Below are 17274 nucleotides of genomic sequence, written 5' to 3'. Positions count from 1 at the left end.
TTTTACAGGTACCAGTACCACCCATGACCGTGTTTGCTCATGACAGAGACATGATTATTGCATTCAATGTATTTCAGTCCTGTGGCCTTCAAGTGAGTGCCTAAAATAATATTGTATCATAAAAATGTAATTATGACAATACATAACTTTTTTTGACAATACCCGACAGCCTCGTTTTACCCTAACACAATGGTCTGAAACTCCTCGTTTGCAAGTCAAGTTATGTTGGCTTGCAAAGTGTTACATAATTCCTATTTGATTCCAGCCAGCGTTAGGATATGCAGCAATTGGAACTTTTAAGTGCCTGATATCTGTAGTTAGAATGACTGCCAAAGTAGGGAGGCTTGATAAATAAGACTGCCTAAACCATCTTACCTGGAACAACCATCTCAATAATGGGTGAAATAAGTTCAACCACTTACAGATTGGATTAGTTTAGAAAAATGTATAGTGTAAATTGAATTCATCCATACATGTGGATGCATAAACTATTATAAAAAGCAACCTGCAATGAAGCATGCTGGGAAATATGATAATGAGGCCCTTCCCATATCTTTTTACCTCTGAGAGAGTTAGTGGATGTTAACTCAACACAGTCAATTAACAAAAACACCATTTGGTGATGATTCCCCTCTGACTCAAATAACACTTCATTAATTCACTGCAGGTGGTGTCAATCTCAATCCCTCTGGTGTTAACCTTTCACGAGTATCTACCCCGGGTCCGGGAGCACCCCCCAACCCCCCCACACTGAGTAGCATAGCCTAGCATAGCGTCACAATTAAATAGTAGCATCTAAATATCATTAAATCACAAGTCCAAGACACCTAATGAAAGATACAGATCTTGTGAATAAAGCCACCATTTCAGATTTTTAAAATGTTTTACAGGGAAGACAAAATATGTAAATCTATTAGCTAACCACGTTAGCAAAAGACACCACTTTTCTAACTCCATCAGTTTCTTACTCCATCAGGTGCTATCACCAATTCGGCTAAACTAAGATATTGATAGCCACTAACCAAGAAAAAACCTCATCAGATGACAGTCTGATAACATATTTATGGTATAGGATAGGTTTTGTTAGAAAAATGTGCATATTTCAGGTAGATATCATAGTTTACAATTGCACCCACCTGCACAAATGGACTAGAATAAATACATAGAGCAACGTGTTTACCTAATTACTAATCATCAAACATTTCGTAAAAATACACAGCATACACTAATCGAAAGACACAGATCCTGTGAATACAGACAATATTTCAGATTTTCTAAGTGTCTTACAGCGAAAACACAATAAATCGTTATATTAGCATACCACATATCCTGTTGGGGATGGGGGCGCTGTTTAGACTATTTATGCTAATTTGGCTAATTTTTGAAACGGCTTCCCACAAAATCCTTGATCGTACAATATGCATATTATTATTACTATTGGATAGAAAACAGTCTATAGTTTCTATAGGAGTTGAAATTTTGTCTCTAAGTGGAACAGAGCCCATTCTACAGCAATTTCCCTGACATGGAGTCAGATTTGAGAAATGTTGGCCACTCTTCTGAAGTCAGTTAAAAGGGCACTGTCATTGCTATGACTATACGGACACTTCTTACGTCTTCCCCTGGATGCCTTTACGTGATGACGATTCCAATGGGGTCGATTGCGCGTTCACAGGCCCTATAAATCAAAAAACCCTGTAGCTAGCAAGTCTTTCCTTGGTGCGTAACGCGCGTGCTGGACACCGACCCGCTCCTGTTCCAATCGTTAGTTTAGCCTGTTATATTTCTCCGGTCATCTTTTCACTCGTTATAGGAGTTAAAAACATCATAAGGTAGTTAATTTAAAGCGTTTTATAGCAATTTATATCCGTTTAGTGCGATTTTGGGACATTTATTTCTTTAACGCTGTGAATAGGTGGGCACGCTTTCAGTTCATCCCGAACGCAGTTGGCATTTTCACATGGCAAGAGGACAGCTTTCCACCAAAAGACGATTCCTCCCAAGAAAGGATCCTTTGCCCAAGATACTGATGGAAGAACAGCTCAAGGTAGGACATTTTTATTATGATAAATCGTGTTTCTGTCGAAACATTTTAGTGGCTTAGGACGCCATGTTTTTTGACGTAGCTTCGCTTGGCGCAAACTGTATTGAAAAGTAAGGATAAATTAAAAAATGTAATAACGCAATTGTATTAAGAATTAAATTGTCTATCAATCCCTGTCCACCCTATATTTTTTAGTCACGTTTATGAGTATTTATGTATAAGAGTAGATCACTGTCTAAGTGGCGCAAGGACTTTTTCTTTACCAGCTTGTCTACATTTCACATTGTCTAACCATGATTTTGGTGGCTAAATATAAACATTTTCGATCAAACTGTATATGCATGTTGTAATGTGATGTTACAGGAGTGTCATCGGAAGAATTCTGAGAAGGTTAGTGAAAAAATTAATATCTTTTGGCGATGTTGACTTTTATCGCTCACTTTGGCTAGAATCAATGCTGGGCTGCTAATTGCTATGTGCTAAGCTAATATAACGATTTATTGTGTTTTCGCTGTAAGACACTTAGAAAATCTGAAATATTGTCTGTATTCACAGGATCTGTGTCTTTCGATTCGTGTATGCTGTGTATTTTTACGAAATGTTTGATGATTAGTAAGTAGGTAAACACGTTGCTCTAAGTAGTTTTTCTATTCCATTTGTGACGGTGGGTGCAATTGTAACCTATGCCATCTACCTGAAATATGCACTTTTTTCTAACAAAACCTATCCCATACCATAAATATGTTATCAGACTGTCATCTAATGAGTTTTTTTGTTGGTTAGGGGCTATAAATATCTTAGTTTAGCCGAATTGGTGATGGCTACTGGTGTTGGTGGACAAATAAAAGATGGTGGATTATGCTAATGTGTTTTTAGGTAATAGATGTACATCTTTACATATTGTGTCTTCCCTGTAAAACATTTAAAAAATCGGAAATGTTGACTGGATTCACAAGATCTGTGTCTTTCATTAGCTGTATTGGACTTTAATGTGTGAAAGTTAAATATTTTAAAAAAATATTTTTTTTGAATTTCGCGGCACTGGTTTTTCAGTGGGGGGGGGGGGGGGGTGCCGCTAGCGCCACGCTGATCCTAGACAGGTTAACTCCTATAACGAGTAAAAACATGACCTGAGAAATATTACTGGCTACACTAATGCTTGGAAAAAGAGCAGGTCGGTGTCCACCGTGCGTCCGGCGCATCTGGAAAAGAGTTCCTACCTACAGGTTTTTTTCATTTATAGTGGCTGTGATTGCGCAATCGATACCATTCAAAGCGTCATCACGTAAAGGCATCCAGGGGAAGACGTAAGCAGTGTCCGTGTCCTGATAGCGTTCACAGTGGCCTTTAAACTGACTCCAGATCAGGGGCCAAAATGTGTGAAATCTGACTCCATGTCAGGGAAATGGCTGTAGAATGAGTTCTGTTCCACTCAGAGACAAAATTCCAACGCCTATAGAAACTAGAGAGTGTTTTCTATCCAATAATAGTAATAATATGCATATTGTACGATAAAGAATTGAGTAGGAAGCCGTTTAATCTGTAATGCAATTATGCTAATGAGAAAACAGCACCCCCTGTAGCCGCAAGAAGTTTTAACCCCGCTAGAATAAACACTCAGATATAACACTCACAACACTTTTTATTAAAACATCTGCAAATATGCTGTGTATTAAGGTAAACGGATCATTTTGAATACAACTACTAAATTGTGTCTAGCTAAACATTATGCCTACAGGTAGGGTAGGTGCTCATATTACAAATATGCATCTGGGCCTAGAGCAGTGGTTCCCAACCTTTTTCGATTACTGTACCACCAAGTATATTTTGCTCTGCCTGAGTACACCTCTAGTACCCCCTGTGTATCAGCCAAGTACCTGCAGCGGATATAATTGGCTAGAGAGCTTCTGATATACTCGTCCTTTACATCCTCCTCTTCCTCTTTGTCTCAGTAGAGGATGTGAGACTCAGCAATCTGAGTCGCTGAGTCTTAGACCGACTCCATAGTGCTGTCTAGGATGACGGTAATCTCTGGTTCTCTCCATGTTAACCTCTCTGCGCTACGGATCCCTTTAGCGGGATCATTTTCCTAAACAACCGCTGAATTGCAGGGCGCCAAATATTACTAAAAATATTTATAATCATGCAATCACAAGTGAAATATACCAAAACACAGCTTAGCTTGTTGTTAATCTGTCAGATTTTGAAAATATGCTTTACAGCAAAAGCAATCCAAGCTTTTGTGATTGTATCAAACAATGCTAGAACAGCTAGCCCCAAATTAGCATGGTCACGAAAGTCAGAAAAGCAATAAAATTAATCGCTTACCTTTGATAATCGTCGGATGTTTGCACTCACGAGACTCCCAGTTACACAATAAATGTTATTGCTGTTCGATAAATATTACTTTTATAACAAAAAAACGCCATTTGGGTTGCGCGTTATGATCAGAAAACCACAGCCTCGTTCCGGTCCTGAAAGGCAGAAGAAAATTCCCAAAAGTATCAGATTCAAAAATATTACAAAAAATATTTTTAATCATGCAATCACAATTGAAATATACCAAAACACAGCTTAGCTTGTTGGTAATCCACCAATTGTGTCAGATTCTGAAAATATGCTTTACAGCGAAAGCAATCCAAGCTTTTGTTAGTGTATCAATCAATGCTGGAACAGCTAGCCCAAAATTAGCATGGTCACGAAAGTCAGAAAAGCAATACAATTAATCGCTTACCTTTGATAATCTTCGGATGTTTGCACTCACGAGACTCCCAGTTACACAATAAATGTTATCATCTTAATGTATGTTTTTTCAATATAGTTTAATCAGATTATTTGAATTTTTTCGGGAGTTTTGCCGTGTTCCGTTCTGTGACTTTTTTTCTTTGGCCAGTCAACCAGTACATATGCTAAATGAAGAGGGAAAGTTGCCATTATGAATGGATTGAACGACTCATCAGGACTAAGGACACCTTGATCAACATTCTGATGAAAGATCAGCAATAGTAAGACCCAATTTACGATGTTATTTCATATATCTGTCGTGCATGTGAACTGGTCGGGCGCGCCCAGCTGGTTCTGGCTGGCGTGGCTATGCTAATTTAGCGCTACATTTTGTTTTCGCTATAAAACATTTAATAAATCAGAAATATTGTTTGGATTCACCAGATGTTGGGCTTTCAATATCTGTACGCTGTGTATTTTTTCTGAAATGTTTTAAGACAAGTAATTAGTTATATGACGTTGGTCTCTGTAATTGTTCTGGCTGCGTCAGCACTATTTCAGATTGCAGCTGCAATGTAGAACTGTGATTTATACCTGAAAATTCACATTTTTCAAATAAAAACTATGCTATACCATAAATATGTTATCAGACTGTCATCTTATGAACTTGTTTCTTGGTTAGTGGCTATATATTTTTTTATTTAGTCGAATTAGTGATAGCTACTGACGCAGGAAAAAACTGTTGGAGTAAAAAAATGGTGTCTTTTGCTAACGTGTTTAGCTAATAGATTTACAAATTGTGTCTTCCCTGTAAAACATTATAAAAATCTGAAATGGTGGCTTTATTCACAGGATCTGTATCTTTCATTAGGTGTCTTGGACTTGTGATTTAATGATATTTAGATGCTACTATTTAATTGTGACGCTATGCTAGCAATGCTAATCAGTGTGGGGGGGGGGGGGGGGGGACCCGGGGTAGGTGCTCGGTAGAGGTTAATTCCACCTCAGACCAAGATGAACACAAAATTTCTTCTCTCACAGCCTCTTGACAACCAGGGGAAGGTCTATGAAGTGTACGCAGACTCTTACGTTTTATGCCCATGTATAGGCAGGAAGTTGAACAGAGCATCGATTTCTGACATTCCACTTCCTGGTCAGGAGATGTGCTGCAGAATGAGTTCTGTTTCACTCAGAGAAATAATTCAAACGGTTTTAGAAACTAGAGAGTGTTTTCTATCCAATAGTAATAATAATATGCATATTGTACGAGCAAGAATTGAGTACGAGGCCGTTTGAAATGGGCATCTTTTATCTAGCTACTCAATACCGCCCCTTGCAACCATAAGAAGTTAAAAAGACGGATTTTAATGGGGATTGTTGTATTATGTTAATGTGATTTCTGCGTGGGTGCGACCAATGTAGGCCAAGGGTTAATAACAAACTTGTATGCCATCTTTAAATACAAATACATACTTAAATGATTAGCCTAGTTCGTTAGCCACAGAAAATTACAAGAACCTTCTGGCTAGCCATGATTGGCTGAGATAATGGATGGGCTGGACATGTCCAGAGATGAGTTTGGATTTGTCTGCCATTCCGAGCTGCTCAGTATGTGTGGATAATCCTTTCTACCGCAGCTTTTTTTGAACGATATCATAAAGAACTGAACAAGTGTTGCTAATGCTCTCAACATTGCTACCCTGAAGTTAACAGCGCTATGGACAATGATCAGTGGGAAAAGCTGTGATGGACTTCTTTCTTGAGGACGATCTTGCCATGCTGACTCTGAAAATGAATCTGACAATGAGGCAATCCCTGATTTAGGTAAAACATTTTCATTGAAATAGACATCGTAGAGTCTTCTGATAACAGTGATCAACAGTGTTGTTGTCACGGAAGAAGTTTACAGAGTTTTGAAATAGCAGAGAGATGATTGTGGAGAGTCAAAAAGAGAATACAGAAGGCTGTTGTATAAAACAGCTGTCTCCGGATTACATCTTCAAACTAAGGGAAACTGTGGCATCCATGCCAAAGAGGGAGAAGCATGTATCCATGTATACGGTTGTTTGTTAGTCAACTATTTTTACCCTTTGACCCCACATTTTCAGATATGATACTTTTCTGATTTTGTCAGAAAGTTGTTTTCAATGCAAATTAAAGCGCACTGTTAGTTATCTAGCTAACCTTAGCTGGTTGGCTTGCTCGCTAGCTAACATTACATGTATGATCTGTGTAGCAATATTATTTGTATCTCAGAAAGTAATTGCTACTTATAGCCTAATGGTAGCTAGCTAGCTCACATTGAACCTACTTGGTTAGCTATTAGCCACCTGCAGATTCATGCATGGTGAATGGTAGTATGAGTTGGGATTCACAGGAGGTTGGTGGCACCTTAATTGGGGAGGACGGACTCATAGTAATGGCTGGAGTGGCATGTGGAGAATTGCATCAAAAACATCAAACACATAGTTTGAAGCATTCCATTCGCTCCGTTCCAACCATTATTATGAGCTATCCTCCCCTCAGCAGCTACCACTGTTGGGATTATGGTTCACTGTTTCGCTCGTTAGCTATATGTCTAAACAGAAGACTCCACTATGCAAGTAACCATTTCACTGTACCGTTTACACCTGTGCAACAGACAAATTAAGTTAGATTAGATTTGATATAGTGTGTGTTTACCGGTGACATGTGAAGAACAACATGACCTGCACCAAATTCAGATTAGGATATAAACCAAGGACTAGAAAAAGTGTATTTTCACTACTACTTTTTGTCACTACTTTCACCACTTTTAGTCTTGAAATCTTTGGTTGTTTACTACACTACCGTATTTACTATGTTTAGCACATGGCCTCACATGTGAATCCTTAAAGATATTGGTGGGTCTAAGGCTTAAGAGGGTGTGAACAATGCTGAATGGGTGTAGACTAAGAAAAGCTCTCCAGTAGGTGTACCAAAACCTTCACAGGCCATTTTCTCAAAAGTGGGGTTTCAAGTTTAACTTTCAAAGCAGAATTACTTTCCCATTGTTTGATATTCCATTTTCTAGCTCTGAGTCTCTACTTTTATCCAATGCAAAAAACACAATTTCAAATGGTATATACATGGGACCAAATCCAGGTGGTGGGTCACATTTTTTATTAACTTTTGATAATTATTGATATTGATTTTGTACTGCAATGTTGAGGGGCTAGCACACAAGCATTTAACTGCATCTTTTATTCTGCAGAAAACTGTGTGCATGGCAAACAACATTTTATTTTATTTCATTTTGAGTTACACTCCAGGGCCCTCTTCTCCAACTAATTTCCTGTTTCCAAAGAACACGGATTATCCTTTCATCTCGGGGTCATTTTCTCCCCCCCATCATTTTATCTTGTTTCCATGACAGCTCAGGCTCATATGTGTGTGTGTGTGTGTGTGTGTGTGTGTGTGTGTGTGTGTGTGTGTGTGTGTGTGTGTGTGTGTGTGTGTGTGTGTGTGTGTGTGTGTGTGTGTGTGTGTGTGTGTGTGTGTGTGTGTGTGTGTGTGTGTGTGTGTGTGTGTGTGTGTGTGTGTGTGTATGTGCATGTGCGTGTGTGTGTGCATGTGTGTATATGTCGCCTAGGCTCTGGCGGTGCCCTTTCTTATCTCCCTACATTTGTATTTGTTGCTGCGTTCACCAGGGACAGACATGGTTCATCATCAATTTCGTGATTACTTTTTTTCCCTCAAGTATCTTTTTAAGCTGTAAAGCTGACACATAGAAGGATTAGAAGTACAGGTGAGATGGAGAGATCTCTCATGATGTTGATAAAAAAGCACAAACAGATGGCTGTCTTATATTTGCATTCTAAGTCTCAAAATATGCCACCATCAAAATAGGAATGAAAAGAAAGTAATAACAAAGCTTGTGTGTTGCTGTGATTTAAACTTGTCTTTTCAGCATGTTGCTTTAAGTTCATATCAATGTCTCTTACCTCTACGGGGTTAAGTTCCCCATAATATCTCTCCATCTTTGCTATCTTATTGTTTCATATTGAACATGATAATTATGTTGTGGTCTCACCTCAGCAGTTCCAGTTCTATGTAGAGTGGATAAACCACACTGCCATACTCTGTTAGTAATCTGCACCTCAGTGGAGGCTGCTGAGGGGAGGACGGCTCACAATAATGGCTGGAACGGAGGGAATGAAATGGCATCAAACCACTCCAGTCATTACAACGAGCCCGTCCTCCCCAACTAAGGTGACACTACCCTACTGTGGTGCACCTCAATCAGTTACAGAGAAAACTGTGGTGCACCTTCTGTAGTTATGCTGAACTTTGATCCAGTTTGCTTCAGGTGGAATATGAAAGTTGTTGACAATATGTTTCACACATCCATCTAACATGTTCAGCACAGATCATACATAGTCTGTTGAAATCAAAACCAATCAATCTATCCCTTTGAGATTTCAGGTTACCATGGAGAGTATACATACCGTACATACACACTAATTCCCGGTGGATTTAGCAGTACACAACCACATGACATCAACAGTGCTGGCGTGTTTGGAGATGCTGCTGGAAGGTAAGTACATCTCACAGTCTGCTGGATGGATAATGAGAGAGAGAAGAAAGGTGTATCCAAAAAGACTTGGCCAACAGGGAATACACAGCTGAAGCACAGTGAACAGAGCAGGCATCATCCACTCCAGTGAAGAGCCGGGGTGAAGCTTTCCCACAGCATTATTGACAGTGATGCAGAGGCAAATCTAGAACAAAGTGCGATATCAGCCTTGGCTGCCTGCGAGCTTTAGGACTGCTTCAATAGTTCATGGACCAACTCTACAGCCTAAGACTTTGCAAGTTCTTCTTCACAGAAGAGGTGTGAATCGATTGTGTATTTAATAAGGGAAAAACATACAGTAAACATGCAGAAACAAAGATTCATAGATTTATTGTAGACATAGATGTGATGCTCCTCTCAATCTATTCTTCCTGACTTTATCATCACAGAGTGACGGATGCATTTGCCAACTCTACTTATAACTAGCAATGTAGCAAAATGTGTCAAAACAAGAGTAGTTTTAAAACCCTGATCATAGCAGACCATTTGCTCAACACCTAAGCTTCAGCTGGAGCTATATCCGTCACACACACCCCCCATTTCATTCTCCCCTCCCTTCCACCACCACCTTACCACTTTTACTAGGAGTACTTTCACGCACAAATCTACTTATCTCACTGTCATTAGCTCTAACTATAGCAACAGTTTCTTAGCAACAGTCATGGCTGGTCTCCCTTGAGTAATCACATCAGGAGAGGTGTGGTACTGCAGCAGGTATTGTGTCAAGTTCTGACACGACGTAAACGCTTCATCTGTCAATCACCCTTTAGCCAATGTAAAGATTCAGCTATTTTTTGTTGATACTGCAGGCACGCTCTCTCTCTCTCTCTCTCTCTCGCTCTCTCTCTCGCTCTCTCTCTGTCTTTCCAGCTCTCTCAGTTACTCCATTTCCTCTACTACATCGTCTCTATTAGATGACTGTCTGAGTGTACAGTACAACTCACAATATGAGCACATCCAGTCTTTAGGGATAATCTAAAGTTGCTAAATCCATTTTTGGACTTGTAAATTAAAAGCCTTTAGAACCCATAGCGACCGTCGACAGCCTTTCTTGAAATATTATAGCGGCCGCAAACAGCCTTGATTTCTAACAATAATATTTGTGTCAATATCACAAAATTAACTAGCTAACAACCTGTTGCCGTATTTGGGTAGCTGTCATCAACAAGAAACCAGAAACAGGGTATGCTGTGGTAGGCCTGATCATCGACAACTATGTGACAGCCTATAGGTAGGAGGTCAGAGACCTGGCAGTGTGGTGCCAGGACAATAACCTCTCCCTCAATGTGAGCAAGACAAAGGAGCTGATCGTCAGACCAGGCCCCTATTAAAATCGACAGGGCTGTAGTGGAGCGGGTCTAGAGTTTCAAGTTCCTTCGTGTCCACATCACCAATGAACAATCATGGTACAAACACACCAAAACAGTCATGAAGAGGGAATGACAACACCTTTTCCCCCTCAGGAGACTGAAAAGATATGGCATGGGTCCCCAGATCCTCAAAAAGTTCTACAGCTGCACCATCGAGCGCATCCTGACCGGTTGCATCACCGCCTGGTATGGCAACTGCTTGGCATCTGACCATAAGGCGCTACAGAGGGTAGTGTGGAGTTCCAGGTCTCCGGTAGCCTCTGGAACTGCCGATCTGCGGCCAACAAGGCAGAGTTCATCTCAGCCTATGCTCCCTCCAGTCCCTCGACTTCTTGGCACTGACGGAAACATGGATCACCACAGATAACACTGCTACTCCTACTGCTCTCTCCCCGTCTGCCAACGTGTTCTCGCACACCCCGAGAGCTTCTGGTCAGCGGGGTGGTGGCACCGGGATCCTCATCTCTCCCAAGTGGTCAATCTCTCTTTCTCCCCTTACCCATCTGTCTATCGCCTCCTTTGAATTCCATGCTGTCACAGTTACCAGCCCTTTCAAGCTTAACATCCTTATCATTTATCGCCCTCCAGGTTCCCTTGGAGAGTTCATCAATGAGCTTGATGCCTTGATAAGCTCCTTTCCTGAGGACGGCTCACCTCTCACAGTTCTGGGTGACTTTAACCTCCCCACGTCTACCTTTGACTCATTCCTCTCTGCCTCCTTCTTTCCACTCCTCTCCTCTTTTGACCTCACCCTCTCACCTTCCCCCCCTACTCACAAGGCAATACGCTTGACCTCATCTTTACTAGATGCTGTTCTTCCACTAACCTCATTGCAACTCCCCTCCAAGTCTCCGACCACTACCTTGTATCCTTTTCCCTCTCGCTCCCATCCAACACTTCCCACACTGCCCCAACTCGGATGGTAACGCGCCGTCCCAACCTTCGCTCTCTCTCCCCCGGTACTCTCTCCTCTTCCATCCTATCATCTCTTCCCTCTGCTCAAACCTTCTCCAACCTATCTCCTGATTCTGCCTCCTCAAACCACCTCTCCTCACCTTTCTGCATCCTTTGACTCTCTATGTCCACCATCCTCCAGACCGGCTCGGTCCTCCCCTCCTGCTCCGTGGCTCGACGACTCATTGCGAGCTCACAGAACAGGGCTACGGGCAGCCGAGCGGAAATGGAGGAAAACTCGCCTCCCTGCGGACCTGGCATCCTTTCACTCCCTCCTCTCTACATTTTCCTCTTCTGTCTCTGCTGCTAAAGCCACTTTCTACCACTCTAAATTCCAAGCATCTGCCTCTAACCCTAGGAAGCTCTTTGCCACCTTCTCCTCCCTCCTGAATCCCCCCCCCCCCCTCTGCAGATGACTTCGTCAACCATTTTGAAAAGAAGGTCGACGACATCCGATCCTCGTTTGCTAAGTCAAACGACACCGCTGGTTCTGCTCACACTGCCCTACCCTGTGCTCTGACCTCTTTCTCCCCTCTCTCTCCAGATGAAATCTCGCGTCTTGTGACGGCCGGCCGCCCAACAACCTGCCCGCTTGACCCTATCCCCTCCTCTCTTCTCCAGACCATTTCCGGAGACCTTCTCCCTTACCTCACCTCGCTCATCAACTCATCCTTGACCGCTGGCTACGTCCCTTCCGTCTTCAAGAGAGCGAGAGTTGCACCCCTTCTGAAAAAACCTACACTCGATCCCTCCGATGTCAACAACTACAGACCAGTATCCCTTCTTTCTTTTCTCTCCAAAACTCTTGAACGTGCCGTCCTTGGCCAGCTCTCCTGCTATCTCTCTCAGAATGACCTTCTTGATCCAAATCAGTCAGGTTTCAAGACTAGTCATTCAACTGAGACTGCTCTTCTCTGTATCACGGAGGCGCTCCGCACTGCTAAAGCTAACTCTCTCTCCTCTGCTCTCATCCTTCTAGACCTATCGGCTGCCTTCGATACTGTGAACCATCAGCTCCTCCTCTCCACCCTCTCAGAGTTGGGCATCTCCGGCGCGGCCCACGCTTGGATTGCGTCCTACCTGACAGGTCGCTCCTACCAGGTGGCGTGGCGAGAATCTGTCTCCTCAACACGTGCTCTCATCACTGGTGTCCCCCAGGGCTCTGTTCTAGGCCCTCTCCTATTCTCGCTATACACCAAGTCACTTGGCTCTGTCATAACCTCACATGGTCTCTCCTATCATTGCTATGCAGACGACACACAATTAATCTTCTCCTTTCCCCCTTCTGATAACCAGGTGGCGAATCGCATCTCTGCATGTCTGGCAGACATATTAGTGTGGATGACGGATCACCACCTCAAGCTGAACCTCGGCAAGACGGAGCTGCTCTTCCTCCCGGGGAAGGACTGCCCGTTCCATGATCTCGCCATCACGGTTGACAAATCCATTGTGTCCTCCTCCCAGAGCGCTAAGAACCTTGGCGTGATCCTGGACAACACCCTGTCGTTCTCAACTAACATCAAGGCGGTGGCCCGTTCCTGTAGGTTCATGCTCTACAACATCCGCAGAGTACGACCCTGCCTCACACAGGAAGCGGCACAGGTCCTAATCCAGGCACTTGTCATCTCCCGTCTGGATTACTGCAACTCGCTGTTGGCTGGGCTCCCTGCCTGTGCCATTAAACCCCTACAACTCATCCAGAACGCCGCAGCCCGTCTGGTGTTCAACCTTCCCAAGTTCTCTCACGTCACCCCGCTCCTCCGCTCTCTCCACTGGCTTCCAGTTGAAGCTCGCATCCGCTACAAGACCATGGTGCTTGCCCACGGATCTGTGAGGGGAACGGCACCTCAGTACCTTCAGGCTCTGATCAGGCCCTACACCCAAACAAGGGCACTGCGTTCATCCACCTCTGGCCTGCTCGCCTCCCTACCACTGAGGAAGTACAGTTCCCGCTCAGCCCAGTCAAAACTGTTCGCTGCTCTGGCACCCCAATGGTGGAACAAACTCCCTCACGACGCCAGGACAGCGGAGTCAATCACCACCTTCCGGAGACACTTGAAACCCCACCTCTTTAAGGAATACCTAGGATAGGATAAAGTCATCCTTCTGACCCCCCCCCCCCCTTAAAAGATTTAGATGCACTATTGTAAAGTGGCTGTTCCACTGGATGTCATAAGGTGAATGCACCAATTTGTAAGTCGCTCTGGATAAGAGCGTCTGCTAAATGACTTAAATGTAAATGTAGTGTGAACGGCCCAGTACATCACTGGGGCCAAGCGTCCTGCCATCCAGGACCTATATAATAGAGGAAAGCCCAAAACATTGTCAGAGACTCCTGTCACCCAAGTCATAGACTGTTTTCTCTGCTACCGCACAGCAAGCGGTACCGGAGCGCCAAGTCTAGCATCAAAATGCTCCTTAACCTGTTTGGGGTGCAAGCCCGAAATCGGACGAAAATGACAACAGCTGCAGGGCGCGAAATTCAAAATCTATTTTTTAAAAATATTTAACTTTTACACATTAACAAGTCCAATACAGCATTTGAAAGATAAACATCTTGTCAATCCAGCCAACATGTCCAATTTTTTAAATGTTTTACAGAGAAAACACCACATATATTTATGTTAGCTCACCACCAAATACAAAAGTGGACAGACACGTATGGATATGATTATGAAGTATGAATTATGATTCAAGTAGCATGCACAAGCCAACCGAAATAAACTAAAACCAACCTAAAGAGCCCAGAAAAAACTACCTCAGATGACAGTCATATAACATGTTACACAATAAATCTATGTTTTGTTCATAAAAAGTGCATATTTTAGCTATAAATCAGTTTTACATTGATGCTACCCAAAAATGCTAACACATAGCTACAGTCTGAATCCAGACGGGAGTAGCCAGAGAAAATACATACACCAACGTCGGCTACTAATTACACCTCATAAAACATTTCAGAAAAACATATGGTGGATAGCTAATGAAAGACAGATATCGTGTGAATAAAGCCAACATTTCCGATTTTTGAAGTGTTTTACAGCGAAAACACAATATATCGTTATATTAGCTAACAACATAAGCTAGCATAAGTCAGCACTAGCATTGGTCAAGCGCTAGCCTAGCACAGTTAGCCCAGTTAGCACAGCACAGCTCAACAGATATATGAAAAAGCATCCCAAATTGGGTCTTATCTTTGTTGATATTCCATCAGAATGTTGTAACGGGGTCCAATGTCCAGTAGAGTCTTTAGTTGGGTTCCAGAACGAATTATTTCCCTCTTTGGTTAGCAAGCACAATAGCATTGCGGCGCTACTCAGCGTTTCTTCAAAAAATTCTTCCGTCGTATCACATCTAAAGTCCAGAATAAATTGCAATAATATAATTAAAGTATATTGAAAAAACATACTTTAGGATGATTTTGTGACATGTATCAAATAATATCGTAGTCAGAGATCATATTCAACGTTATCTACCTTCTTCCAGAAGCCGAGACCAAATTCTGCTTCGCGCCCGGAATTTTTTTTTAACTGCGCAGGTCTCACAAGAAGGTGTGTTATTCAGTCCATGGACGAGATATTCAACTCCTTTCAATTCTCACTTCCGCATTACAACCTGACGAAGGCGTGTGACGTGTTCCTATGGTCCCAAGTCAAAGGGCCTTTTATAGAGAAGGTCTTAAAGAGACACATCGCATTTTGGAAATCTCAATTCGGCTGGGAAAATGGCTGTAAAAATATTTCTGTTCGACTTAGAGAAACAATTCAAACCTTTTTAGAAACTATAGACTGTTATCTATCCAACAGTAGTAAATATATGCATATTGGAAAATAAAAAGTTTCTTAGGAGGCCGTTTGAAAATGTGCACACATTTTCCAGTTTTTTCAATATTCAGCTTGCAGCCCAAACAGGTTAAAATATAATATAATTTCATGAAATCACAAGTCCAATACAGCAAATGAAAGATAAACATCTTGTGAATCCAGCCAACATGTCCGATTTTTAAAATGTTTTACAGCGAAAACACAACATATATTTATGTTAGCTCACCACCATATCCCAAAAAAAACACAGCTATTTTTTCACAGGAAAGATAGCTTTCACAAAACCCACGAATAGAGATAAAATTAATCACTAACCTTTGAACAACTTCATCAGATGACAGTCATATGACATCATGTTGTACAATACATTTATGTTTTGTTCGATTATGTGCATATTTATAGCCAGAAATCGTGGTTTTGAATTTGCGCCATGTTCAGAAATGGCTCCAAAATAGCGAGAGTATTTACAGATAGCAAAGTGAAATACAGAAATACTCATCATAAACTTTGAAAGATACATGTTTAACATTTAATTAAAGATACACTGTTTTTTAATGCAACCGCTGTGTTAGATTTAAAAAATAACTTTAGTAAAAAGCACAGAATGCAATAATCTGAGACAGCGCTCAGCCATTCTCCGCCATGTTGGAGTCAACAGAAATACAAAATTACATCATAAATATTCCCTTACCTTTGATGATCTTTCATCAGAATGCAGTGCCAGGAATCCTAGTTCCACATTAAATCATTTTTTGCTTTATAATGTCCATTACTTCTGTCAAATTAGCAACTTTGGCTAGCATGTGTAGTTCACGTGTCCATCGAACTTCACGCAAATGAACGAAAACTTCAAAAAGTGATATTACAAATCGAATAAACTGGTCAAACTCAGTTGAGAATCAATCTTCAGGATGTTTTTCTCATATATATCCAATAACGTCCCAAACGGAGCATTTCTTTGTCTATATAACGCAGTGCAGACAAAGACATCACATTCCCTCTGTGCGTGGCTAAGAACTGGCAATCTGCCTGACATCAAATCAAGTTTTATTTGTAACATACACATGGTTAGCAGATGTTAATGCGAGTGTAGCGAAATGCTTGTGCTTCTAATTCCGACAATGCAGTAATAACCAACAAGTAATCTAACCTAACAATTCCACAACTACTACCTTATACACACAAGTGTAAAGGGATAAAGAATATGTACATAAAGATATATGAATGAGTGATGGTACAGAACGGCATAGGCAAGATGCAGTAGATGGTATAGAGTACAGTATATACATATGAGATGAGTAATGTAGGGTATGTAAACATAAAGTGGCATAGATTAAAGTGGCTAGTGATACATGTATTACATAAAGATGGCAAGATGCAGTAGATGATATAGAGTACAGTATATACATATAAATATGAGATGAGTAATGTAGGGTATGTAAAGATTATATTAAGTGGCATTGTTTAAAGTGGCTAGTGGTACATTTTTACATAATTTCCAACAATTCCCATTATTAAAGTGGCTGGATTTGAGTCAGTATGGTGGCAGCGGCCGCTAAATGTTAGTGGTGGCTGTTTAACCTGTTTGGCGTGCAAGCCCGACGTCGGTACATTTATGACAACAGCCACTTCAAGTGCAGGGCGCGAAATTCAAAATATATATTTTTTTAATATTTAACTTTCACACATTAACAAGTCCAATACAGCATATGAAAGGTACACATCTCGTGAATCCAGCCAACATGTCCGATTTAGCATGCACAA

At 41.5% G+C, this 17274-nt stretch overlaps 1 protein-coding gene across 1 annotated transcript; it reads left to right on the top strand.

Annotated features, from left to right (window-relative positions):
- Positions 1-12707: 12707 nt before the first annotated feature.
- On the top strand, positions 12708-13798 carry LOC129862274 (uncharacterized). Its single transcript, XM_055933765.1, has 2 exons — positions 12708-12787; positions 12983-13798. Exon 2 carries the CDS (start codon positions 13028-13030, stop codon positions 13775-13777), a length of 750 nt encoding a protein of 249 aa, XP_055789740.1. The 5' UTR covers positions 12708-12787; positions 12983-13027; the 3' UTR covers positions 13778-13798.
- The last annotated feature ends 3476 nt before the right edge of the window (positions 13799-17274 follow it).

The sequence above is a fragment of the Salvelinus fontinalis genome, chromosome 9 (assembly GCF_029448725.1).
Source record: "Salvelinus fontinalis isolate EN_2023a chromosome 9, ASM2944872v1, whole genome shotgun sequence".
Taxonomy (NCBI): domain Eukaryota; kingdom Metazoa; phylum Chordata; class Actinopteri; order Salmoniformes; family Salmonidae; genus Salvelinus; species Salvelinus fontinalis.
This window is presented reverse-complemented; position numbering and strand designations above follow the sequence as displayed.

What these genes read in the sequence shown, in the direction of transcription:
- LOC129862274 (XM_055933765.1), top strand. Translation starts at nt 13,028, where the DNA reads ATGACGGATCACCACCTCAAGCTGAACCTCGGCAAGACGGAGCTGCTC.